This window comes from Lupinus angustifolius, chromosome LG08, assembly GCF_001865875.1.
Source record: "Lupinus angustifolius cultivar Tanjil chromosome LG08, LupAngTanjil_v1.0, whole genome shotgun sequence".
In the NCBI taxonomy this organism is placed as follows: Eukaryota; Viridiplantae; Streptophyta; class Magnoliopsida; order Fabales; family Fabaceae; genus Lupinus; species Lupinus angustifolius.
The window spans coordinates 22,081,186-22,106,971 of record NC_032016.1 but is presented as its reverse complement, the minus strand read 5'-3'; the positions used below and the strand labels follow the sequence as shown (position 1 = coordinate 22,106,971).

Sequence of the window (25,786 nt, the reverse complement as noted above, 5' to 3'; positions counted from 1 at the left end):
TCTTCGACCCTCTTGATATTAAGGAAATTGTAAGGAAGTTATCTTTAGTTTTTTCTATGTAATAATAGTGTCTTCAACTAACAATAACTAAAATAAATTTACTGGAAATGACAAAATTAAAGCTTTTGTTATGTATAAGGTAATATTCGACTTAATATTTAAAATTTACCTGTGAAAGCTTAAACATCTTCACAGGTGCTTCACTCCAGGTTAAATCGCATTTTTCTAATTCAATATATTTAATATAATAAATTATAAGTATAATATTTATATATTGTCGATGTAAATATTTATACACGGGTAATATAATAATTATGATTCATTTATATTACTATTTTTTGAAAAGTTAGCGATAATTAAATAATAAGGGTGATATAGTAATAATATAAAAAATTATTATCTTCTCGGCACTTCCATTTTTTCTTATAAATTATATACTAATTTAAGTATTTTTTTTACTTCTTACTCTCTTTTCATTTTCCACTCTATTAAACAACTAAAAAACCATTTCATTTTCTTTAACTTTCTTTTATAAACAAACGAGAAATATAATGAGTGATTAGGCTAAACTAATGAAAGTAATAATTTCGAAGTCTAATTCAATCCGTCACAATCAGTGGGATCAATGATGGGTTCATGGGAGAAACAAGATTTTGAAAAAGAATATGTATGTATAGACAAGATTTGGAAAAAGAATATGTATGTATAGACAATTAATTAAATCTTATTAACACATTAAAAGTTTAATTTTAATTAAAATTTAATTATAAATGATAACACCAACAAACATAAATATACTTATCTATGAATGTGATGTGTTATACATTGAAGACAAGAAAACCCCGGAGAGATTAGAATTTTGGAAAAGAGTGGGATCTGACAAAAGTTGAACAAGTGGTTGTTGTTATATTATTATTGGACCTCTATATATCATTCATCCATATCTTTCCGGATAAGCTCGCCACCTCCTCATATAACATTTCTCTTACCATAACTAACTTTCCCACAATACCTCACTAGTAACCACTCACCACGTTTCATTATACAAATTTTCTTGTAAGTTAAGTTTTTCACTCTCACATAATTTACGATTAAGCTTCTTTTACACTTTCATTTATCCTACACCATTTATTTTCAATCATGATTAATTTTTAAGAAAAATATTTCAAATCAACGGTAAATGATACATTAATTTTATATAAATCTTTACATTATCAATACATAAATATTATACGTTTGTTTATATTTATATTCCTTTAATTTGAGAGTGAATAATAATTAACAAATAAATGATAAATAATATGTTAATAATATGTCAATGTATAGATATTAAAAAAAACTATATTAAAAACAGTTGGACCAAATTAGTCCAGTGAAATGAGTGAATCCTTAAATTGTATCTAATTACATTTTTGTTTGAATACTTTTATTTTCGCTACTAGTTTATACAACTCAGAATCAGTTATATTTTTATTCTATTTTACATATATTATGTTGTATTTTCAGTTTTCTTTTGGATAATTGATTGATAAAAATTTGGGTGGCAAAATAAAATTTGTAAAATAGTAGTATAAAAAGTCAATCAAGACTTTGTGGCCTCATTGAATCTAGACGTATAGATATTAGATAGTATTAAATTAAATACTAATATTTAATTCCCTAAAGCGATAAAACAACAAATATGCATTACTAAAGATATTAATGACTTACTTATATAGGTTGATTGACACTAAAATAAGTGTAAGTATAGTAAAACTATATTAACGTCTGCGATTTATACGGAAAAATATTTTCGTTAATAACGACGGGAAAACTTGAGGGATGGATGCATCATCATCAAACATATCCAAATCGAAATAAACAAAATAATGGGACCCACCAAAACCACTGTTTCCTTAGCTGTATTCATTATCCACTTTTTTTGTATTAATAGAAAAACCACCTTTTATCATAGCCTCTGGTTTCCTTTATTTTCTCTCTTTATATATAAACACAGAGAAGACAGACACAGCACCGAAAACAACGCTTTTCTCTAACAATAACAATTTTAATGGGTTACTCGATCCGTATTTGGGTGGCAACGACGTTGGCGGTGGCGCAAGTCCACACCGACCACCGCATAAGGTTTATCTCCGCTGGAGGAGACTGTGGTACACGGCGGGGACAACAAGAAACTGAAGATTCTCTCCGCAAAGTCATGTACTTAAATTGCTGGGGACTGGGCTGAGTTATTTAGATACTCATTCCTTGACTCGGTGGTTAACTCAGCTGAGTTTAAATTATATATGATGATGATGAAAAGGGAAACAATGTATATAGTGTTTTACCTTTCATTTTGTAAATTCTAATTGTACAGTGAACATAATGGATTTTACAACTCTCGTCTTCTTTTTTTCTACTATTTTTTTCCTCTTTGTTTATTTATTTTTTAAATTTAACTTTTGACAATCATTGATCTGGAAATTGGGAGTTAATTAACTGCACGAACCAACATTTCACCTATCTTGATTTATCATAAGGTATGAAGATGTTGAAAAATCTCTGAAAAAAGGCTACAGAGAATGTGATAATGATAAAGAGGGGCAACAAATTCGTACACCTTAAGAAGAGAATGTGATTATTGTGAATCTATTTGGAAAAAAATTGCTTTGAAAGCATCGGATTAAAAGCAAATGTGGGTTTACAATTGGGTAAAGTCTATGATTGATTATTTTGATATGGGATGATAGTTTTATAGTCAAGTTTTTGAGCAGGAAGATTAGCTGAAAGTCAATGTTGAAGAGTTTGGGGTTAATTTTTGAATAGTTGATTATTATCTCTTAGCTAAAATAGTAGAGTCCAAATTTCCATCTCGAGCAATTCTACTGAGAAAAGGGTTGTATGTATTTCGTTTTCAGTATTTCTTATTGAAAAATGTCATTCTATGGTGCGCCATTTTATAGGAAATTTGGTACTCTACTTTACATACTCATCAAATTCGCTTATGTCATTTCTTATTCAACTTACTCCCAACGGTAGAAAATAACGTAAAACATATGCTTTATCCCCCATGATGAACGGAGTAGAATTCAAGAACCAATTTTGGCATATTTAGTAATAGAAAAAGATGTATATCACAACAGTGTCAAAATTTTGTAATTTTCAATATATCATAACAATGTCAAAATTTTGTAATTTTCCATAGTTAATTATTATTGAATAATGTTATATATAATTATTTATCTGACAGTGCATAAATATTACATTTATTTAGTTATGTGATGTTGCCTACACGATGTTTAAGAATATTACGTCCTCAAATCATTTTTTCCTTTAGGGTTAGTTTGAGAGTTGGATTCTAGAAGGAAATGAAAGAGAATGCTTGAGGTCATGAAATATACTTGTGAGATAACTCTCAAGCATTTCCTTTCCCTCCAAAATTTAACTCACACACTAACACTTAACCTCAGGGTTTGTTCTAGCTATAAATACTAAAAGTATCAACAAAAATGTTTGTGTCCTAGCAAATGTTCATCGGAACTAATGATGTAAAAATTGTACCGTATTGTTCAATTTGACCAGAAAATCGGTGAACAGGACCCCTAACCAGTACAGGTTAAACCGGTCAAGTATCAAAACCAGTCAAAATCGGTGAACTGACTGGTATTTAACAAAACCAACCGGCTTATCCACATTTTTTTCTAAAAAAAAAAACTTAAAAAAAACTTAGTACAAGGTAACACATTTTTCCAACCCTTCTCCAAAATTATTTGTTATGTAGGATAGGTAGGAATGGCAACAGGGCGGGTCCGGGTCGGGTTTGTACATACCCAAACCCGAACCCAAAATTCAAAACCCGAACCCAAACTCAACGAGGTTGAAAATAAATAAAAATATCATCCTTAAACCTGTCGGGTTTCAGGTAACCCGAACCCGAAAATGATAAAGTATTAAGGAAAATATGACATTATTTTCGTGTAATTTTTCTCTAACATTTCTATTTTCTCTTGCATTATTTTATTTCTTTTATGTTTGAAGATCCAATAGTATGTAAAGTAAAATTAAAAATAATTGACAAATGATAGAAATTTCAATTTTAAATTGAATTACCTTACTTCAGGGTAGGTTCAAGTTAGGATCTTTGCTATACCAAACCAGAACCCGAAATTTAAACCCGGGTAAAACCCAAACCCGAAACCAATCACATCGGGTTTTTCCCGTTAAATTCGGGTTCGGTTCGGGCAGGTACCCACGGGTTCAGTTTTTATTGCCATCCCTAAGAGTGGGTTGTAAACTTGTGTCATTTATTTATATTTTGCGATTACTAAGTAATACTTTTGAAATGATATATGATTTATAATTTAGACTTTTGAATTTGTTTTGGAATTTGTTAAGTGATACATTGAATACATGTTTTATACTTTAGACTTTTGGAATGACATATGTTTATGTAAATTTTGAATAGCTTATGAATATAAATTACAAATTTAAGTATTTACCTATTTGAAGAAGAAAATTTGTTATTTATATTAATCTAGGTTCTAATCGGCTTCCTTTTTAAACTTCTTTTTGTTAGCATTTCAAACTCAGTTAAAAATACATTTTTCCAGAAACTTTAATATTAATATCACATCAATCATTAAATTCGGGGAAGAGATTCAGTTACTCTAAAAGTAGAAAAATATTACTCAGTGTTAGCTATTTTTGTAATGGACGGTAAGTGTACCGTATCACACAAGTAATAAAGTCCGGTAAGGTACCAGGTTATCGTCCTCAGGGTGCGGAGTGGATTTATACTAATTCCTACAAGAATCAATTGAGCACTTATATACAAAATTTGGTTGATAAATTTGCATTAGTTTTAAATCATAATAACTTGACTAAACGATTTTTAACAATAAAAATAATATAGTCGGGATCGAAACTTCATCATTCTTTCCCTTTATACATTCATGGATTCAATTCTCAATAACTTGTGAAGTTACTGAATTTTGCTGTACATTTTCATAAATCAATTACATCAGTTCCCTGAATGTAATGTTCTTAAATTATCACCCAACTTCCAATTCCTTAGATAATTGGAGGACTAACTAAAATTAAACTCAAATGTGAAAGCAGTTCCTACGTCATTGTCCATCCCTAGATCATCCAGTGTCAAGTTTAACACCTTAAATCATGAATTCAGTATTTAATTAAAATCATGCAATAAATATGGAACAACTTTCCAAAATCAAATAACATTAATATAGAATTGAATCCAGGAGTACAAAAGTTTAAGAGGATTACATTTCGATTCCCAACTATGAAGAACTAGCCACTCATTCTCGCCATTATAATGGCTAAATCATGAACTAAAACAAATAAAGTGAGTAATAGAATCGTTTCCACGATTTCTATCTTTTCTTCTCTCTCTTTTTCGTGCCAAATTTCTCTTTTTTTGATGAATGAATCAATTTTCCATACTTGAGCGAAGATCCGTCGCTTGAGCGAAGATCCGTCGCTTGAGCGAAGATCCGTCGCTTGAGCGAAGATCCGTCGCTTGAGCGAAGATCCGTCGCTTGAGCGAAGATCCGTCGCTTGAGCGAAGATCCGTCGCTTGAGCGAAGATCCGTCGCTTGAGCGAAGATCCGTCGCTTGAGCGAAGATCCGTCGCTTGAGCGAAGATCCGTCGCTTGAGCGAAGATCCGTCGCTTGAGCGAAGATCCGTCGCTTGAGCGAAGATCCGTCGCTTGAGCGAAGATCCGTCGCTTGAGCGAGAAGCATCAGGTATTTTGTTGCTTTTTCTCTTAGTTGTCGCTTGAGCGACTCTTTCCTCGCTTAGGCGAGACATGCACTATTCAGAATCTTCATCCTTCTTCTTTTCTTCTCCTCTTTTCTTTATTTATTAACATGAAACAACAAAAACACAATAAATTCCTAACTAGAGCAAAATTAACTAAGTTATCAGGAATTGTATACAATTATAACATAAATGCATACTAAGTGCCCCACAAATCATGTACAATTTTACTAATTTTTGGCACTTAACACTCAGCATCTTCATCATTGCTACCACCACCGAACCTAACAAATTGTGACAAATTTATCAACTTATTAGTATTCGATGAACTTCAGAATACCACAGATGAAAGAAGACTAACAGCATTACCTATTCTAACCATAAGTGAAAAAAAGGTAAAAGCCATCAGAATTTTTGGATGATAACATCAAAGTGAATTTCCGACGACCGTCGTGTGAAAATATAAATCCATATTCATCATTTCAACACCTTAAAGTTATTGACTGTAAAAAAACAATATTAACTAATTGTCAACACGTCTATTTTAATACTACAAACAAGTATTCGCCAAATTCCATAATTCATACCAAGTTTCATATGAGGATATTATAGAGGAACGGGGATTTATATTAATATAATCAACTACTTCTGAAATTTGTAAATACGTAATGCATTTACTATATGAAGGAACCAATCACTACATCACGGAATACAAATTTTATGCTTTTAAACAAAAGCAAAGATGGATAGAATGAGTTTAGAACCTATGTGTGATAGCCCAGCCTAATTACAAGACGAGCTTTGGTCCTCTCAGCATTAGATCACTGGTTCATGTGCCCAAAGAATAACCAAGAGCTCTGTGCAAATGCGAGGTAGATGATACTACGGAAAAAATAACAGCCATAATAGGTCATACTAAATTACCATAATGAAATGCTAATAAAATAAATGTAGTGCTGTTATTTAACTCCTATCCCGTGGGTTGGACAAGAGATGAAGCTGATGACAACACAAAATCTTTGAGTTATTCAGACCCTGAACAAATTAACATTCTAAAGGGTATAGTGAAACTCAGTAAAAAATCATTTAATTAAATCATACTAACACACCATAACAACAAGGAAAACATGGTCTCGTAAGAGTAATTGTAAAGGATATCATAATATAAAGCCTCAGAATAATCCAATGATGTCATATGAACGTAGCTTCCCCAAGTAGGTTCTCCATGTAAACATGGGCTTAGTTCCACTACACCTCAAACTAGATGGATTAAATCATCACAAGCCTTATATTATTACAACACAACGATAAGCAACAAAAAACTAAATAATTACTAAAATAAGAACAAGATTCAAAATATGATTTGGTTTCACTGGGAGGCTCAGAATATGTAACAGCTTTATCAATCAAGAATTCTCAGAAGCAGAACTGACATAAGCTAGATGAATATCTTCATAGCAAACAACTATACTACAGTAAAAAATATAAAAAAAACAAATAAAATGGTATAATTTTGAAAAGGAATAATTAATTTTCCTAAACAAATAATGTATAACTCAGCTCATATTAAGAAATTCAACCATTTTTATCCTTTGTGCGTCATTGAAGATTCTCAGAAGCGCGGATAAGGTGTAATCATCGCCAAGAATTAAAAACAAAAAAAAATCATTAAGGTCTAACTAATCATGTTACAGATATTTTCGAAGGGACAAGCACTGAAACGTAGTTGCCCCAAAATCGAAAACAACCCGTTAATCGATTTATGCCTCTAGGACTAGCTCCAAATTCATGGAACACGTGGTATTCGAAAACAAGCTGAAGGTATTACGAGGCACATTCAGTGACAAACTTTAAGGTATAGAATGTGGTGAAAATTGGGAATTTAGCAGTTGCTTTGACACAGATCACAGCCATTAAAGAAATTAGGGCTGAACTGCAACACGAACGGCGTGAATTTTGCACGAGCATTGGGGCTTTCGCGTCATCGTTGTATCAGAGAAGCCCGGGGATGCAACATGCAAAAAAAATGACGATGCTTAGAAACAATCAAACGTTATGGAGTCTAATATCGAAGGAATGAAAAGATTCTAAAAAGTGGAGAAACCCTAATCATTATTAATATGCCGTCAACTAATTTTGGAGGAATGTTAATGATTTTGAATCGAAGCTAAACACTAATCGGCTACAAATGAAAGAAATGAGGGGAATTGGGTTATTATGTAGGCGCACAGAAACCCTAAAAGATGATCTCAGGTGCTATTACTGCGTGATTTACACGACTTGACCCGATTAGCCCAAACCTATTACTTGTGGGTTTGGTCCAGTTAAATTTGGGTTAAGAGAAAATTCTTGTAATTTTATCCTAATAATTATTTTCTCAATATTAATCCTTATATTTTTAAATAATTATAAATTCTCCTAACTTATCCTCTGACATATATTAAAGTTAAACAAAGAAACTATTGAACGTATTTTTTTATTACATAGGAGGATTTGTGGTATGAGGATTTAGCATTTTTTTATCTTCTTTGTTTAGTATTAAGGAGGATTGTGAGATATAGCAAAACTCTATAATGTGATTTCTTTGGAGCTTTATCCCTTTGGTTAACATATTAGCCTATAAAGTTCATACCATTTAGCTATTTATATGTACAACCGTTTTTAAGGAAAAATATATATAATTTGTCTAAGCTTTGACTCTTTTGCAAATTAGCACCACAAATTAATCTATATAGCTCCTACCAATCAGCTTTATTCCTTTCTTTCAATTACCGGACCGAATTTAATAAATACTATCCCAAAAGTGATAAAAATACCAGCAAATACAGTTTAAGGAGAAAAACAGAAAACACAATATCCGAGCACAATGTTTTCTAACAAACATCCATTGGAAAATGATTTTGGTAACAACATTTTAGTATGCCAAGTAAGATGTTGGGTGCTGCTACAAATAAGGTTCCAAGTAATTAGACATCAAAAGTGAAAATAATGCATAGATCAAACACAGTCTACCAGGATGATTGAAAGGGATTAATTGATGAACTTTACAGGAAATACCTGTTCACATTTAATCAGTTTAAAATCCTCCTTCCCATGGTATCTATGATTCTATGAATCATGGCACTGTTACAAACTAACAAAGCTTCTAATGAAAAAAACATACGGCACAGCCTTGTGGGCGCTGCTCACTTATACACCATGAAATGAACACAAAAATGATCGCAACGAGTACAGAAAAATAACTGCCTAAACATCTACATCACATGCTACCTCAAAACTTTATAGACCACTGAACTTCATTCTAAAACTCAGGTGAGTTGTTTATTGGAAGTCATACAATCATCCAAGTCAAGTGCCGATACCCAGCCCACTTAGCAGCAATGCGTATGCCAATGGCTAAAGCTGCAACAAGAAGTGGGATCGGAAGCCTTCTCTCTGCTGTTTCAACTTCTTTCCCTTCAGGAAGCATTTTGGAATGCTGAAATATAGCTAAGGCCGTGAATGAAATAATCACCAAAACCCTAACCCAAGGCTCTCCGACAGCCGCAAGGACAGCTGCAACAGGCATTACAGATGAAACATCGTCTCTCTTTTTGAGAAGTTTTGAAAAACCATACACCCCAAGCAGAAGGGTCCAGAACAAAGGTTCAGAAATATAGCCTCTAACAGCAGCATAGCCGAGAAAACCAGATACAGTCAAAACATAAGGTTGGTTGTTGACACAGTCTGGAACAGTAGCTTCAGCTACAGCCAAAACAACTGATGCCAGCACAATGGTGATGGTCAGGTCTGGTACAGGAGTATAGTTTATAATGGAAGAATAGAAAGTCCGAATGGTGTAAAGCAGATCCTCAACACATCTAATTGAAAAAGTGATTGGATTTCCGATGAAACGGTAGAATACTGCAAAAACATATTTCATGGTGTATCCTATAAAACGAACAATAGAAAATGTGGCATTCCTCCAGTTTGACAGCTCGAATAGAACTGCTCTCCAAGCATAGATGAGAACAGCAATTACTGTATATAGACAAGAAACACATTGTTACATGATGAGCATGTAAAAGAAAGACCCTGCATAGCTGAACCAAAAAAGAGTTTAAATGGAAGGTGAAAACAATAATTTTCTCAACTTATACATGCAAATAGCAACAATTGATAGAGGAAGGAAACAACTAGATACACAGCACTCAGGCTGAAACAGAGGTTTTAAGGTTACATAGTGATCAGAATTAATCTAAGCATGCAGTAAAAATTTCCTATTAGTTATCCACCAACAATGTAAATCTCTACCTGTATAATAAAATGTAGGTGAAATAAACTACAGAGAAAAAATGGCTGATAATGAAAACCTTTTCTATGGGACATGAATAGATTTACAAGAGAAGTGAACATAGTTCTGAACAAATATTCCACTAAAACTTGAAAGTCTTGATCAATTTCATCTAACCAAATTGTACCATTTCATGTCCAAGTCAAGCTTGAATGATTTTCAACGAGGATAAGAGGACAACGAACAAATAATTACCTATATCATGAAACGCCAAGACACTAAAAACAATAAATCTTCATAGTTTTAAGAAAAAACCCCAATTTCAAAATAAGCATAATTCTTAATAGAAAATCAATAAATAAAAACTCCCATTAACACAATGGCTCTGGCGAAACTAAAAAAGAAAGAAAAAATTAAAAACCAGTTAATTAGATAAATCAGGTTTGAATTTTTGAAAGAACATACCTACAAGCCATGGCCACCTAGTAGGATTGTCAGGAGCTTCTTTAGCGAGGTACCGAAACCGCTCTGGCATAGAGCTCCGTCCTCGAGCATCTTTATCAGCTTCATCTAACCCAACAACAGCATCATCGTCGTTTACAGCAAAACGCTTCCAAATAGAAAATCTGGTTGCTTTTGGGGAAAAACCAATAACATTGTTGGGTGTGAGTTGAGGCTTAAGGGGTTGGAATTTGGGGGAAGAGAGAGATGAGAATGTTTGGCATCTGTGAGAAGAAGAAGGTGATGTTGGGAAAGGGAAATTGGGCTTGAAAGATAAAAGGGTTGGAATTGAAATGGACATGGTGAGGGCTTCGATGAGAAAGGGATTGTCAATTTTTCAATTTTCAAGTGAAGCATAGCAAAAATGCAAAATCATTCATTGTTCAGATACAGCAAGAGTTTCCAATGCCCTTATATCTCATTGTTTATTTTTTGTATAAACAAATAAATGATATTTGATACGTCAAAAACTAATCTCTCACCCTTATATCTCTTTGAAATATTGATAAATGAGTAATAATTAATAGAGTAAGTTACATCGTAACCGAGTTCTAGTAAAATTATATAAATCATTTTTCACTTTTTTATAGGCTACATAAACTTCATAGTTTTTATATTTTCATTACATTGATCATCCATGTATGACAAATATGTGTAATATTTTAAATAAATAAAAAATGATAAATATAATTAAGTTAAACAAAGCATGATATATTGTTGAGACAAATTCAAATAATATACAAATCAATGTATTTTTATTATTTTTTGTTACAAAATGCATAAACAGTTCTAAAAAGATATTGTTTAAATCGTTCTTATACTTTATCCTAACAAACCAAAAATAACAAAGAGGTATTAACTCATATATTATTTGGATTTGTCTTCACAATATACCATGTTTTGGTTAACTTAATTGCATCGATCACATTTTTTGTTTAAAAGATTACACTTATTTCTCGTTGGGGGTTGGTGTAATGAAAATATAAAAATTAAGGAGTTTATGCAGTAAAAGAGTGAGGGATGATTTACATAATTTCGCTAAAACTCTGGGGTGTCAGTATAATTTACTATTAAATATATGTATATATTGTTACTACATTATCCACTATATGATATTTCCATTCCATTTTGACATAAAACGACATAGTTTTGTTAGTATACCTAACCCAGTTGCATTTTGGCATCTCCATTCTCGATTAGCATCATTACGTTGCGCTCTCTCTCTCAAGCTGAACCTCAAAGCTATGGCGTCTCTAGCTTGTCGAACTTCATCTCTTGGCCGTCTTTCTATTTCCTCTCCCAAAGCCCGATTCAAGCATCCAACCTCATCCACCGCCGCAACCTCGCCGGAGCCACACGTATTTTCTTATTTATTTATTTATTCATTCCCAATCCAATTTTCGTTCCATTAAGATCTCTCAAATCAAACACTCCCACGAAATATGATTTGATATATGCATTCACGATAATCGAAATCCAAAGGATTATGTTCCCCTTTCTATTAGGTACACGCTCATTTTTACGAAAACCTAGGAACCAATGCGTTAATTGCACTTTGTATCGTGCTGCTAATATTAGAAAAACCCTAAGATTTTAAAGTTACATTTTTTTATATCTTAACTATGAAATGAACAAGGGGAAAACTATGTTTGGGGAAGAAAGATGAATGTAATGTTGGTATGGTAATATTGGGTTATATATTTTGTGATAGTGAAAAATGTCTTTGGTATTGATAGTGAATGTGGCTTCATGAACCCTATATCAACATTATTTTAATCAGTAGATGTTTGGTCCTTTGTTATCAATCGCGCGTTATAGCGGTGCGATAGCGGCGTTGCGGAGGTTGTCGGCCCCTCCCCGCGACAAAACAGTGGATAGCGGTGCGGTTTACTATAGCGGCTGTTGCGGCTGCCATTGCGTTTTGAAATTCCTCCATTTCGCAGGGTTAGAAGGCGCAAGAGGTTGAAGGTGAGTTAAAGGCTGAAACCCTAATTTTTTTAGTGGAAAAAGTCATTTCTACCCTTACTTTTTTTACTGTTAGTCTTCTGATTTAAAAAAAAAAACCTTTCCACTTCTCTCTCATTTAATTCATTTCTCTTTCTTCTCATTTAATTTAATTCTCCTTTATTTTCTCCCCCATATTTAATTTCTTCTACTCCTTAAAACTAAAATTCTTCATTTTTTTCTCTCACTTAAATTTGTTTCATATCTCCATCCCATACGTTAAAACACATTCTGTTCCAGTATTCCTACACTTTTTTCACTAAAACATAAAACTTTCATTTTTTCATCTCTTACATTCTGAATTCCCTTTTTTTTTCTACATCTTCCTTAAAACACAAAAAATTATTCCTCCCCTTCACTATTATTTGCCTACTATCTACTCCTTTCTACTTTTTGCCTCACATAACCACTTTTTTTCTTTCTAAATTTTCCTCTATCATGGCCTCATCTCAACCTCCCACTGCCACACCCATTCCTAATGATGTATTGTTGAAACCCACTGGAAATAATATTGATATGGCATGGGAATGGAATCACATGAAAGGTCCTAATAATAAAAAAAAGTGTTACTTGTAATTTTTGTGGTTATACTAGTACTGGTGGGATAACCAGAGCCGAGAAACACCAAATGGGAGTGACAGGGGATGTAAGTGCTTGCAAGGAAATTCCAGCACACATAAAACAACAAATTATGGATGCTTTTATGAAGAAAAAAATCAGATAGAGATACAATTTATGGGGATTTACATGGCTGTTTTGGTGATGCAGAAGCAGAAATGCAAGAAATTGCTGATTTGATGGCCAATGAACAGCTTGTAGCTGAATCTGCCAGGGCTGCCAAAAGAACAAAATCCACAAAAGGCCACATGGACTTAATTTATCGAAAAGCTCAAAGACAATCAAGTATAAATGATGTTATTGACAAAGAAGCAAGAGCAAGAACTGTTCAGTTTATAGCTAGGTTCTTTTATAAGTGCGGAATTCCTTTTAATGTTGTGTGATAGGAGCTTCAGTAAAATGATGGATGTTGTTGCCAATTATGGTCCAAACCTAAAGCTTCCAACTTATCACGAGGGTTCCATTGTTACAAAAGGAAGTCGAGCTCACAAGGGAGATTGCTCACAAAGGAGATGATGAAGCCACATATAATAGAACGTGCAATCTCGGGTTGTTCAATCATGTCCGATGCTTGGACCGATAGAAAGGGTAGGACGCTCATCAACTTCATGGTCAATTGTCCACTTGGAACTATGTTTGTAAAAAGTGTTGATGCTTCTGGGTACATGAAGACGGGTGATAAGCTAGCTGAACTTTTGGACTATTTTATATGTGAGATTGGAGAATAAAATGTTGTGTGAGTTGTGACTAATAATGGTAGCAACTATGTGTTGGCGGGTAAATATTTAGAAGCAAGAAGACGACACATCTTTTGGACTCCATGAGCTACACATTGTGTGGATTTAATGCTTGAAGATATTGGAAAACTTGAAAGAGTCAAAAGGGCAATACAAAGAGGTTCCTCTCTTGTAAGCTTCATCTACAAAGAGGTTCCTCTCTGGTTAGAGCTGGAGTTACTAGATTTGCTACTAACTTCCTCACGTTGCAAATGTTGCATGATCAAAAGGGGCCCCTTAGGAAGATGTTCACCTCAGATGAATGGATGAATTCTAATGCAGCTAAAGATGCCAATGGCAAAAGGGCATTTGACATTGTGATGTTACCATCATTTTTGAGTGATGTACTCTATTGTCTCAAGGCCATGGGGCCACTTGTGAAAGTATTGAGGCTGGTTGATAATGAGAAACATCCTGCCATGGGTTACATATATGAGGCAATGGATAGGGCGAAGGAAACTATGATAGGGGCTTTCCAAGGTGATGAAAAGAATTACAATGATCTTTTTGACATCATTGATAAAAGATGGTAATGTCAACTTCATCATCCATTGCACGCTGCTGGACATTTCTTTAATCCCAAACATTACTATAAGAACCCAGAAGAAATGGACAATGATTCAGAAGTTACTCTAGGATTGTATCAGTGCATTGAGAGATTGTGTCTTGATGAAGAAAAAGTTGATAAAGCTACTAATGAGTTAAGTTCTTATAGAAGATCTACCGAAACCTTTAGCTTGAAGGCATCCATAAGACAAAGAGATACTTTGCATCCTGCTGAGTGGTGGAAGAATTATGGAACACATGTTCCAAATTTGAGAAAAATTGCAATGAAGGTGTTGAACTTAACTTGCAGTTCATCTGGATGTGAACGTAATTGGAGTACTTTTGAGCAAGTAAGTAGCTAAGTATAAGTTTTAAATGATTTTACTTTGTAAATATAAAGTGTGAAAGTGAAACTAATTTTTTTTTATAAATGGAAAAACAAATTCATGCAAAGAAGAGGAGCAAACTTGAGCATCAGAAATTGCAAGATTTGGTTTTTGTCATGTACAACTAAACAACGATTTGACTTCCATGATTTAACTGATGTAATTAAGCTAAATGACATTGATGATTGTTGTAATGAGTGGCTGTCAGTAAGAGTTGGTGAAGATGGAGAAGTAGTTGAAGAGGATGAGTATGTATTTCCAGACGATATCTTGACTTGGGGGGCTGTTTCTAGTGTAGTGGGGCTGGTGAGCCATCAAAATTGACTAGGCAGCAAACAAGGCACCAAAAAGCATCTGCTTCTAGTTCTAGCAATATCTGCTACTGGTTCTAGGCAGCAAGCTGCATCTGCTTATGGAGATGAGAATGTGGCTGAAAAAGTCTATAATTTAAGTAGTGGAGATAGTGGACCTAATGAAGAAGACTACCTTGGTGATAGTGATGACTATTGAAGAGAGTCTAAATTTATTTTGCTAAAGCCTTAGAGACTTAAACTTTATGTTTTGAGGCCTTAAAGTTAGAGTTTGAATTATAATACACTTATATTAAAGCCTTAAAGGCTTAGACTTATTTTGGTTATATGTTATTATATCTTTAATTTCATGTATGTTAGTATTTTTGTGTATTTATATGTATGAGCCATATAATAAATTAATTTGATATATTTTTTTAGTTGTAGCGACTATCCTGCTACCGCTATCCCGCTATAGTGTTTTTAGGGTCGTCTGCTACGCTCCGCTATCCGCAATTGACTACCTAAGTTTGGTCTTTCTATTTTTTTTACTCTGAAGAAATTGATTTTTTGTGTTTTTGGTCTGTATTTAGTACACAGTTCTAGCATATGTGAAAATGGCTTTATGTTTTGATTATTGCAGATCACCATGGCCCCCCTAAAGTTAACTGTTGGACAGACCCATTGAGCCCATCTAAATGGAAGGAAGAGCATGTGAGTCTATTTTTGTGCTTAAAGATGCACTAAACTCAATTTCAATTATTAATTTTTACCCAGTGATGACTGGAATTTGATCATTTATTTGGAAATGGAAAAGTATGTGAATATTTGTTTGACTAATTGTCTTCTGATTGCAGTTCGTGACTGTCCCTTTATCTGGTTGGGGGCTACTCTTCTATGGGGGATACAAGTTATTCGCAGGAGGCAAGGGCAAGGAAGAAGAGGTACTTTTGATTTGTATTTTAACTGTTACGACTTGGTAGTAAATATTGAGGGTCAATGAAGTCGGAGATTGGGTTGAAACTTCAAAGAAGGCCAAAAGTACTGCTATATACAAAATATTTAATGGCTAACGCCCATACGAAATTGGCATATGTCCATCCATGCTGAATTTTTAAAGTCTGGTTCATTAAATAGAGGAGGGTTGAATTGAGGCAACCTAGGGGAGGCAAAATGTTTGATTTGCCACACGAAAGTTTCACTTCCCTTTGTTTTGCTTTTGCATGATGGGTAAATCTAGCATTGTAACCTAAAAAGAAAGTCTAAAATGCCATTCATGGCTTGTAGCCACAACCATTTTGAGTGTTTATAGAGTCTTTTTTGCATTGGTAGGGGTGGGAATAGGCCATGCCAACTAACAGGGGCTTATGACCTAGCCTATATTTGGCTTTGTTGGTCATGACTACGATAGGCTCAAGCTTTTTTGAAATCCGATTTAACAATATTGGTCCATCGTAGGGCACTATAAAGCCTTCCAAGTTAAATAGGTCGTGCTATTTATTAAATAAGTTATTATAACTATTGTTATTAGTAATAATATTATATTAGATTTTTATTATAATATTTTAAGCAAAAATATTTGTGAGTCTATTTAAAGGATTAACCTTATTGGTTTTTATTAATATGGGTTCTACTATATTAGTACAAATAGTCATTTAAAGCAAAGCTTCTAGCTCAGGCTAAGTTTTTAAAATGTTAGGCTCATACCTTGAAAAATGTCTATAACAGACTCAATGGCTTAGGCCTTGCATTTGAGATACATGTCAGACCATTTTAAGGCTTTAAGAAAAGCTTACTTAGGCCCATCCTATTTTCAACTCTGGTGAAAATTTATTTATGTTTTATTGAACAGTAGGCCTTTAAATATGGTTTTAGGTCAGGCCGAACTTTGAAATAGGTTAGGTCGGGTCTTAAAATCTGGTCTATAACATGTAGGCGTCTAGCTTGGCCTACCTAGTCGCATGCCTAGCCATAACTGAGTTATGCAAGGCTTTCAGTCAGGAGAATCTCTTCCCCCTCCTTTACCACTCTAAAATATTTGAATGGTTTTGAGTTCATAGTCGTGTGCTAAACATTATACTCGTAGTTGTTGGAGAAATTTCTGCATACGGAAATGGACTAACTATATATTTTAAAATCTCCAGGATTATATTTTGGGTTCTTGTTAAACACTGACGCCACTGTAGCATTTATCACAAACTTTTGATATGATTATTTCATGAAATGTTAGTTTGGTGCATTCACATTCTTGTCAAAGTTTGCTTTTGAGAATCAATATTGTAAGACAAGAAATAGTGAAACTTTTTTTATGCGAGAAATGGTGAAATAGTTGTCAGAACTTAGAATCGTAATCTGTTCATGAGGTAAGATGAAAATCCCCACTACCACCACAACTACCACCCAAACTTGTCAACCTTAATTAGATACACTGCTAATTTGTCATTAACAATTTAGTGTCATGCTAATCACATATGTATCTTACTCCGAGGGGTGTTTAATTTTAGTCTTTACCCATTGAATGCCCTTGATATTTGCAGAAATTGGTGGCAGTACCACAGTGAGGTTGGAGCATATTCACAACCCAGCTTTCCTAATAATGATGTGCCCAGACTTTTCAGACCGTGTTGTTTGTATTCTTTTGGCTAGTTACCCATTACTCCTTGTGGACAAATGAATATTGGAAGATAATTATTTCCAGAAAATTTGTTACAAGTGACTTCATATCTAGCCGTTTTATGCCAATTCATGTATTTCTCCTTTTGCCACCAATTACTTATATTGACATAAAGTACAAGTAGAAAGCAATGTTTGCTGGGTTTCATCAATACTACAATGACTCTAGATTTAACTATTAATTTGATCCTTGAAAGATGTATGCCTTATTAATCTGATCCTTGAAAAAAAATTATCATCAAATTAGCATGTGAAAAATAACCAATGTCACCCCGATATATTTGTATTAAATTAAGTCCCTGTGAGTTTCAGAATGTAACGAATTAAGTCCTTAAAAAGACTCATTTGGCAATGTTTTCAAAAACTGAGCAATTAATAGTGACATATTTCTTGAGAAGAAAACTAAGATTCATGTTTCTCGCTTCTCACCAGAATAGGTCGAGTAAAACAGTCATTTTCCGAAAGATGAGCATCTGATAAATTAATTGGCTGCTCTGAATCTATAGGCATGCTGTTTCTGCAAAACTAGGCTTTCTGCTTTGTGTTTTAATCCCTATGTGCATCCTTTTTAATCTCTAGCATGATATCATAGATGTTGCAAAGTTTTACTAGTGAAATAAATAAATCTGCAGAAATGCAAACTGAAAAATCTGAGTTACTAAATACAATAATAGTGAAATCGGATTTGACTGAGATCTACTTAGTAGTTCATAAGATGACAAACCTTTCATGTTACTAATTTCAAATATATCTAAGCATACCACACCCAACCAAATAGATGAACAGAGTAAGTTTAATTTACAATTTAATCAAAAACCAGAGTGAAAGTAGTCCATCTCCCTTGTACTCTTTCTCATTTTCGAAGTCAGATTGGTATTCTCTTCTTTCTTTTGCTTTTGTAATTTGTACATCTGGAGCATCTATTTCTTCAGTTTCTTCATGAAGCATGTTGCATTTTGTTTCTCTAACATTCTTCTCGGCTTTGTTGATACGCCCCATGCTCCGGTTCAATTGGACAACACTGACTTCTTGCTCTCAGGACTGTCTTATTTCATCTGGTCACTCTTTTCTGGGTAAGTGGTGGTGCCGTTATTTGTGACCTGGTGATTTGTATTATTCACTATAATGTTTAGTGCATCTTCTCTGTTTTCATCATGTTTCAGGTTTCAGCAATTTGACATGCCCCTCCTCTTGTTTCTGGTTATTATTGCCCCTTTCCTTATCCTCTCTTATTACATTTGCCTCATAGACTATTCCCATTGTTCTATCTTTCACCTCATCTTTCTCATCTCCGGAAACCATTATGTTGCCCTTGTTTACCTCTTTATGGTTTTCAGGAATCACATTGTTCTCCATCAAGCTATTCTTGACAATGGTTCTCCAGCGCTTCGTCTTTGTTCTACTTATTAAATGGCTATGTTTCCTCTTCACTCCAGCAGCACTGGGGTTGTCTTCCAATTGCTTCACATTAAAATGCTGACCCCCACCATCTGCAATTCCCTTCAGCTGTATTGGCTGCTCTTCTTTGATCACTTTCTTTTCACCAACTTCCACCACTTCAGCCTTGATATCTTTTTCAGTGACACCTGTGCCGCCATCATCTTGAGGGTGTTCATTTTTCTTTATGTGTTTCTCATCATTCTGAATTTCATCTTGTAATTCAATTGTAAATACGCCGTCTTTGATAGTTGATTTGCTTTTACTTGCAACTTCATTTATAATATGCTTTGCACCACCCCCGTATTTGGCAGAGTCACCTGAGTGTTCATCTTTTTCTATAGTCACATTCACAGTTTTATATTCTGCTGCCATTGTTGTATTTACTGTCACAGTTTCAGGAAAGATGGATGAATCATTAATGCTTATGGTGCGGCTCTTAAATTGGATTTCAAGATGCTCCTTCAAGTCTTTTATCTTTGCTTCCTTCTGCTTAAGATTCTCTTTTAGAGCTATTGTTTCAGAATCTCCTAGTCCAATACTTTTTTGTTGCATTATCCTGAGTTCATTCTGTGTCTCCTCAAATGCAGATTCCATCACTTTTTGCTCATCTTTTAGTGAATCCATGGTGGATTGCAACTCCAAGACGTTTCTGTCAAGCTCCATCTTTTGACTTCTGAGGGAGTATAGATTTGCCTTCATTTCTCCGTTCTTCTTTCTCAACTCTTTGGTGCGGTCTCTTTCTTTCTGTGTGATTGAAACAGACAAGATAATGTAACAAGGCACTGCAAGATTTTTTTGATAGGCACTTTTTCTTATGGTGTTAAGGTTATGCTTAGGATAAATATTCATACATTTTACGTAGCAATAAAATTAAATAAAAACTGTATAAGTATAGCATAATTTTAAATTATAGCTGTGGTTATGGTTAGGATCCATTTCCTGCAATTCTAGGGGAAATGCTTGTATGTGAAGACAACCAAAATCTCAATGTGGTGATCTCAATTGCACTTGTGATCCTTAATTCAATACCCTAATTTTTAGTAGTATTAGTCTATGGATAATGAGAATTAGAATTTACATTTTCAAAAAGGATTGCTGTATCACTATTCTTGCTCACCACCTTTTCTAGAAATCTTCTAAGGGAATTTCTATGATACAGGTACAGCAGCAACCAAACCTCAGTTTCAACTGTGGTATCAACTATATAGATAGAACGATCCACACTCTATTAGTGTATTGACTCTATTCTATGTATATGATAGAGATATGGTATTTAAATTATTTGAAGAAAAAACTAAGTTAACAGCTAGCAATAATCTTTGTAATATTTTTAATGCATGTTACATCATAAGTGTGGTGATGATTGCATTACATGCAAAAGTGAGAAACAAGAACCAAAGAGAAGAGAAGAGAAGAGTTAGTGACCTGCAAGAGAAGCTGAAGGGAAAGGAGTTGACGGTCTTTGTCTTTGACAATAAGGTTATAGATGCGCCTCTCTCTTAGTTTGTGAAGCAGCATGACCCCAAGTAGTGCAGCCCCAAATATGATTAGCAATATCAACACAAATGGCCTTCCTTTTTTATTCCCTCCATTGTTGCTATGCAACCCTTTGTTATAAGTCATCTCTCTTACACCATAGAGGTGATGATCACGAATTTTATGAGATGGGGTGTGTTACTTTCTATATATCTCTGTCTCTTAGAAAGAGAGTCAAGAGTTGTGGCTTATAGTGCATAATTTATGGTTGCTTGTCATGCAAAAAGAACGTTCCACCTACCCATACTTGGCACTCTATGTGGAATACCATCCTCTCACAAGTAATTCAATTTTCTTATGTTTTTAATAGCAAAAATATTATTTTATTATACTTAAAAAGATAGATGTGTTATTATATGTTAGATTTTCTTTAGTTTTTTAACTATGCCGAATTGTTTACTTGTGCCTCCCACCTTCAGTTTCCAATGTTCAATCCAAAGGTTAGAGATATCATAGTTACTTCTAGTTAAACTAATTGATAGCTCTATCATAGTTACTTATGTCTCCCACCTTCAGATCCAATAATTTAATTAAAGTAATCGAGTTACTTGTAGTTAGAGATATCATAATCATATTGCTCATGTGGGAAGTGTGATTCTTGAGTACAGTATACATCTACACCTTTATCTAAGTTTGCGCTATATTTGCCATTGTAACTTACAAGTTCTTGATGACTTAATTTATTATAACCTTTTCATTTTCGTGTAGTTTGTAACATAAGCTATAATCTCTTCTGTAATCTTCTGTTTCATGTGAATGACAGAATTGATTTCTGTTGTTCCTACTGACATACGTTACGAAAGTTGATAAAGCAGAGATTCACTTTCTTCCCGGGTGCTATAACAACAGTTTCATTAGAATTAACTATTAACCACATTATTATATATACTAATATATTTTTTAAATTCCAAGGTACAAATTTGAGTTCGGCCAAAAAAGTATGATTTAGATTTATTAAAATAGTTTTAAATACTTAATCCGAAATTATTCATATTGTCTATCTCAGGAAAACAGGTAAATTGATTCTCATATTTGCATAATCTAACAATTATAAAATTAAATAGGCTTTTCATTTAAAATTAATTCTTAATGAATTTACTTAAATTTTTACCAAAATATTTTGTGATATGTCAAATAGACAACAACTATTTTTGTATATATATTTCTAAAACACAGTATATCCAGAAATATATATGTTATAGGAATGTAAATTAAATAAAGAGTAGAGAATCAATAAGTTTTATTTCAAACATATGAGTAATATATTATAATACTAACATTAATATTAAAAAGCTAATTAAATTTGTATTTTATAATATTAATTCCATAAAATTCATTAATCAATAATAGAATATTACAGAAAAATAATAGATAAATGAGACATCCTCATGTTTACCTAATAGCTTGATATCTATATATTTATATTGCAAAGATGTATACATATTTAATATATCATTCATCATTTATTTGTATTATTTTTGTTTAAAAAGTCAACCATAATTAAAAAATAATAAATGATATAGTGACAATGTGAAAAATTCTTAAATGTATACATCTTTTTTCTCAATTAAAATAGGAGGAAACCAAAATTTTTTTTAATTTTGGCACTAAAAAATAACAAGTGAATTTGGAAAGTGTGCAAAAAAATCATCCCACAATCTATAACTCTACAAAGGCAATGCAAGCAAACAAAAGGCCAGCAAAAACCATATTCTCCATACCTAAAACATCTTTTGTTTCTGACCAGAAAACCTTGTATCATCGATAAAGTTCATATCTTTTCTTCCGAAATCATCAGCCATGGACGATATCTTCGATTCTTCTCTGAATTTAGAGGAAACCCATTTCAAGGAAGGCTACGATGAAGGTTACACCCACGGCCTCATCTCCGGCAAGGAGGACGCCACCCAAGTCGGTCTCAAGGTTGGTTTTGAAATCGGTGAGGAACTCGGTTTCTACAGAGGCTGCGTCGATATCTGGACCTCCGTTATTCGGGTCGACCCGACCCAATTCTCGCAACGTGCAAAAACGGGTATCACCCAGATGGAGGAGTTGCTTCACAAGTACCCTCTCATGGACCCAGAAAACTCGCAAGTGCAAGAGATCATGGATAGCCTCAGAGTCAAATTCAAGATGGTTTCTTCTTCTTTGCACGTGAAGCTTGAGTATAATGGTTATCCCAAATCTTCTGCTGAGGCCAATGATATTCAGTTTTGATTTTGAAGGTAGTAATAGCATTTGGGAGGGGGAAAAGTTTCTTTTTTGTGTGGGAGTCTAGAAGTTATTCTTTGGTTATGGAGACAATTAAGGTTCCATGAATTGTTTCCTTGTCATGGTCTTTCTTGTAATGCTATATGTATAATTTAGTTTTAAGGCACCATGAAATCTGATTAATAATATTTAAAATTATTCTTGTGGCAAGAAGCTTGGTTCCCTTTGTGATTTCTCTTAAGCAAGTTGTCAACTTTGAGCATTAAGGTATCATTTGATTAACTGATCGGCTCGTGTGATTAAGGTTTAGTTGTTGTTGGTAGGTATCAGCTTCAAGCCTTGTGAATAATATAATAGGCGCAGGAATGTTCTGCCCCTTAAATAGGTTTTGGTTCGAATTACATTAGTCGGTATCTGACAAGTTTACTTACTCATATTTTTATTGATGTTATATTTCTTCTAGGACTGAGTGTAGTTTCGTTTTTAGCTTTTTGTTCTACTTGAAGTACTGTCAAAATATATAATATACTATGGAGTATGGATTTTCTGTTGCCATTTTCTTTTGTGTAGTAAAATGTGCTTCCTTTTGAGTGAAGGTGTTAACTTGTTGCAAAATTATATGTGAAGGTTCCGTATATGTCTGTTTAGAAATCAAAACTTTATTGATGATTTGGGATAATGTTGGATTTGTGGTCCAATAAACATCACAGCCAGTGTTTTTTTATGGTGTGTTAATTTGTCATTCTGTTGTCTCAGTTCATAATTTTGGGCAGTCTGTGATAGGCAGTAGTAGTTGAAATGAAAAATGTGAAGTCCATGCTTGCTTGCCGCAGAAATGACAATTTATTAGGATCAATTGAATGAGCTGCCAGGCTTTTCTGTCAAGCTCCCATAATTAATAAGTTTGAAGATGTGGTGCCTACAATAGAGTTAGCTACACCCTTGTTTCTGAGTTGGCTACACCCTTGTTTCTGAGTTAGCTACACCATTGTTTCTGAGTTGGCTACACCCTTGTTTCTGAGTTGGCTACAGTGCCCTCTTTAGAGCCATGTCACTTGACAAGTGCTGTGCTTTCCATGGTGAAGGCTGTTTTTCTCGCCATTGATATTGAACTGCATGTTGACCACATATGTTTCCACCCCTCGGGTGATGATTCAATGGACCAAGCAGGTTAGTCTGCAAGGTAGTACTTAGTAGCATAACAGGGGGCACATGGTATGATACTTATTATGGGGATTTGGCTCTTTTCAACTGAGTCGGTAAATTGAGCACGGGAGATCCACCTGTAGTTATTAGTGGGTTAGGATTATGACACGTTTTAGATCAATTCAATGGTTGCACACCTTTTTTTGGTGAAAAAAAATTAGATGAGTTGGGTCCCATTGGATCATTAGGGCCAGGGCAAGCTTCATAACTCTGAGTGCTTACAGATTAGCCATCAATGAGGCCCTCATGTTGGCGGCGGGATTTGAACTCACAACCTTGTAGACCGAGTCAATTTCTTACCAATAGAACCAATCTAGGAGGAGTTTCTTGTTCTTCCTTATCATGGAGGATTCAAAAACACCCCCAGTCAAATGGTGTGAATAAAAAGCATGGTTCACTCAGCTAAAATAAAATAGTTAGTTGCATATTACTGTAAGCATGCTTTATGTTACTACCATCAGCTTGCTGCACATTTTTTACATGTAGAAGGAGGCTGCAATTCATGGGTGAAAGGGTTTGAAGTATTGATGAAATGTGTATGTTTCTAGCCATTCAGGAGGATGCTCCTAAATATAAAACTGACCAGTCTCTGACTCTCTGTACATTACATCGTGTAGTTAAGTCTTTAAGTTGCATCCATCCGTCACTATCTCTCTTCCAGTTACCAGGAGCAACTTCTTTCACCTCTGCCACTATTATGCACCCAAGTCCCAAGTTTTCATTTGTTGGATTTTTCCTTGTTCATACATGAGTGAATCCCACACTACAGAACTATCTTTAGTTGTTAATCATCTTTCCTAATTTATATATTTGCATAATTGCGTGCAAATGATCATTATTTACCTGCAGTTCCTACTTTTCTTATAACTACAATGCCCCTCAGATTGGTGTTGTTCATCTCCCTCTATCATCTTCTGACATTGGTGCTGTTCAAAGAATTGCAAAACAAATTAGTGGGAGAAGTGGTGGACTTCCTTCTGCACATGTCATGGCTCTTGCACATGTTGGAGGTGTCATTGAGGTAGCCTGTGATTTATTGGATCCAAATAAAGTTGGTGGAGAAAGAGTTCAGGGAGAAGTTGAGGTACTTCCAAGGGAAGGGTAGAGGGAATTTTTGCCGGGATGGGATACTTCACAGACTTTTCACAGGAAGAAATAGTTCTAAGTTACTTGATGCCTACAGAAATAGTACCCTACTCATATGGGTTAGTAATGCCTATAGGAATGTTTTATTTCCTAATTGAACTAAATTACCAGTGTAGAGTTCAGCATTCATTGTTCTCATTGACTAGATCATAAATTTCAATCTTACCAATTTATTATCTTTCATAATGTCTATCTCCATCTCCCCCTTATGTTTGCTTATATTCATTCAAGAACAAAAAGAATAATGGTACTTGCACTTACATACACATTATCTCATATTATCACTATTTTTATTGTTGAATTTTAGTTTGTTTCATTTTGTTTTTTATGAATGTCTACTTGATTCTATCACATCCTATTGTGAGACTCCTTTTTCTTTCTTCACAACTTACTCACCCCACTCTCTCTAAATCACTTACCCT

General features: G+C 34.1%; 4 protein-coding genes and 1 pseudogene across 4 annotated transcripts; 3 read left to right on the top strand and 2 right to left on the bottom strand.

Annotated features, from left to right (window-relative positions):
* On the bottom strand, positions 8,646 to 10,927 carry LOC109355192. Its single transcript, XM_019598198.1, has 2 exons — positions 10,497 to 10,927; positions 8,646 to 9,778 (listed from the first exon to the last, which is right to left on the bottom strand). Exons 1-2 carry the CDS (start codon positions 10,831 to 10,833, stop codon positions 9,090 to 9,092), a joined length of 1,026 nt encoding a protein of 341 aa, XP_019453743.1. The 5' UTR covers positions 10,834 to 10,927; the 3' UTR covers positions 8,646 to 9,089.
* On the top strand, positions 14,233 to 14,856 carry LOC109353325 (annotated as a pseudogene).
* LOC109354019 lies at positions 18,978 to 21,056 on the bottom strand. Its single transcript, XM_019596375.1, has 2 exons — positions 20,691 to 21,056; positions 18,978 to 20,009 (listed from the first exon to the last, which is right to left on the bottom strand). Exons 1-2 carry the CDS (start codon positions 20,886 to 20,888, stop codon positions 18,978 to 18,980), a joined length of 1,230 nt encoding a protein of 409 aa, XP_019451920.1. The 5' UTR covers positions 20,889 to 21,056.
* On the top strand, positions 22,464 to 23,191 carry LOC109353462 (oral cancer-overexpressed protein 1-like). Its single transcript, XM_019595752.1, has one exon. The coding sequence runs from the start codon at positions 22,602 to 22,604 to the stop codon at positions 23,016 to 23,018; it is 417 nt and encodes a 138-aa protein (XP_019451297.1). The 5' UTR covers positions 22,464 to 22,601; the 3' UTR covers positions 23,019 to 23,191.
* On the top strand, positions 24,089 to 25,323 carry LOC109354018. Its single transcript, XM_019596374.1, has 3 exons — positions 24,089 to 24,182; positions 24,836 to 24,932; positions 25,068 to 25,323. Exons 1-3 carry the CDS (start codon positions 24,089 to 24,091, stop codon positions 25,321 to 25,323), a joined length of 447 nt encoding a protein of 148 aa, XP_019451919.1.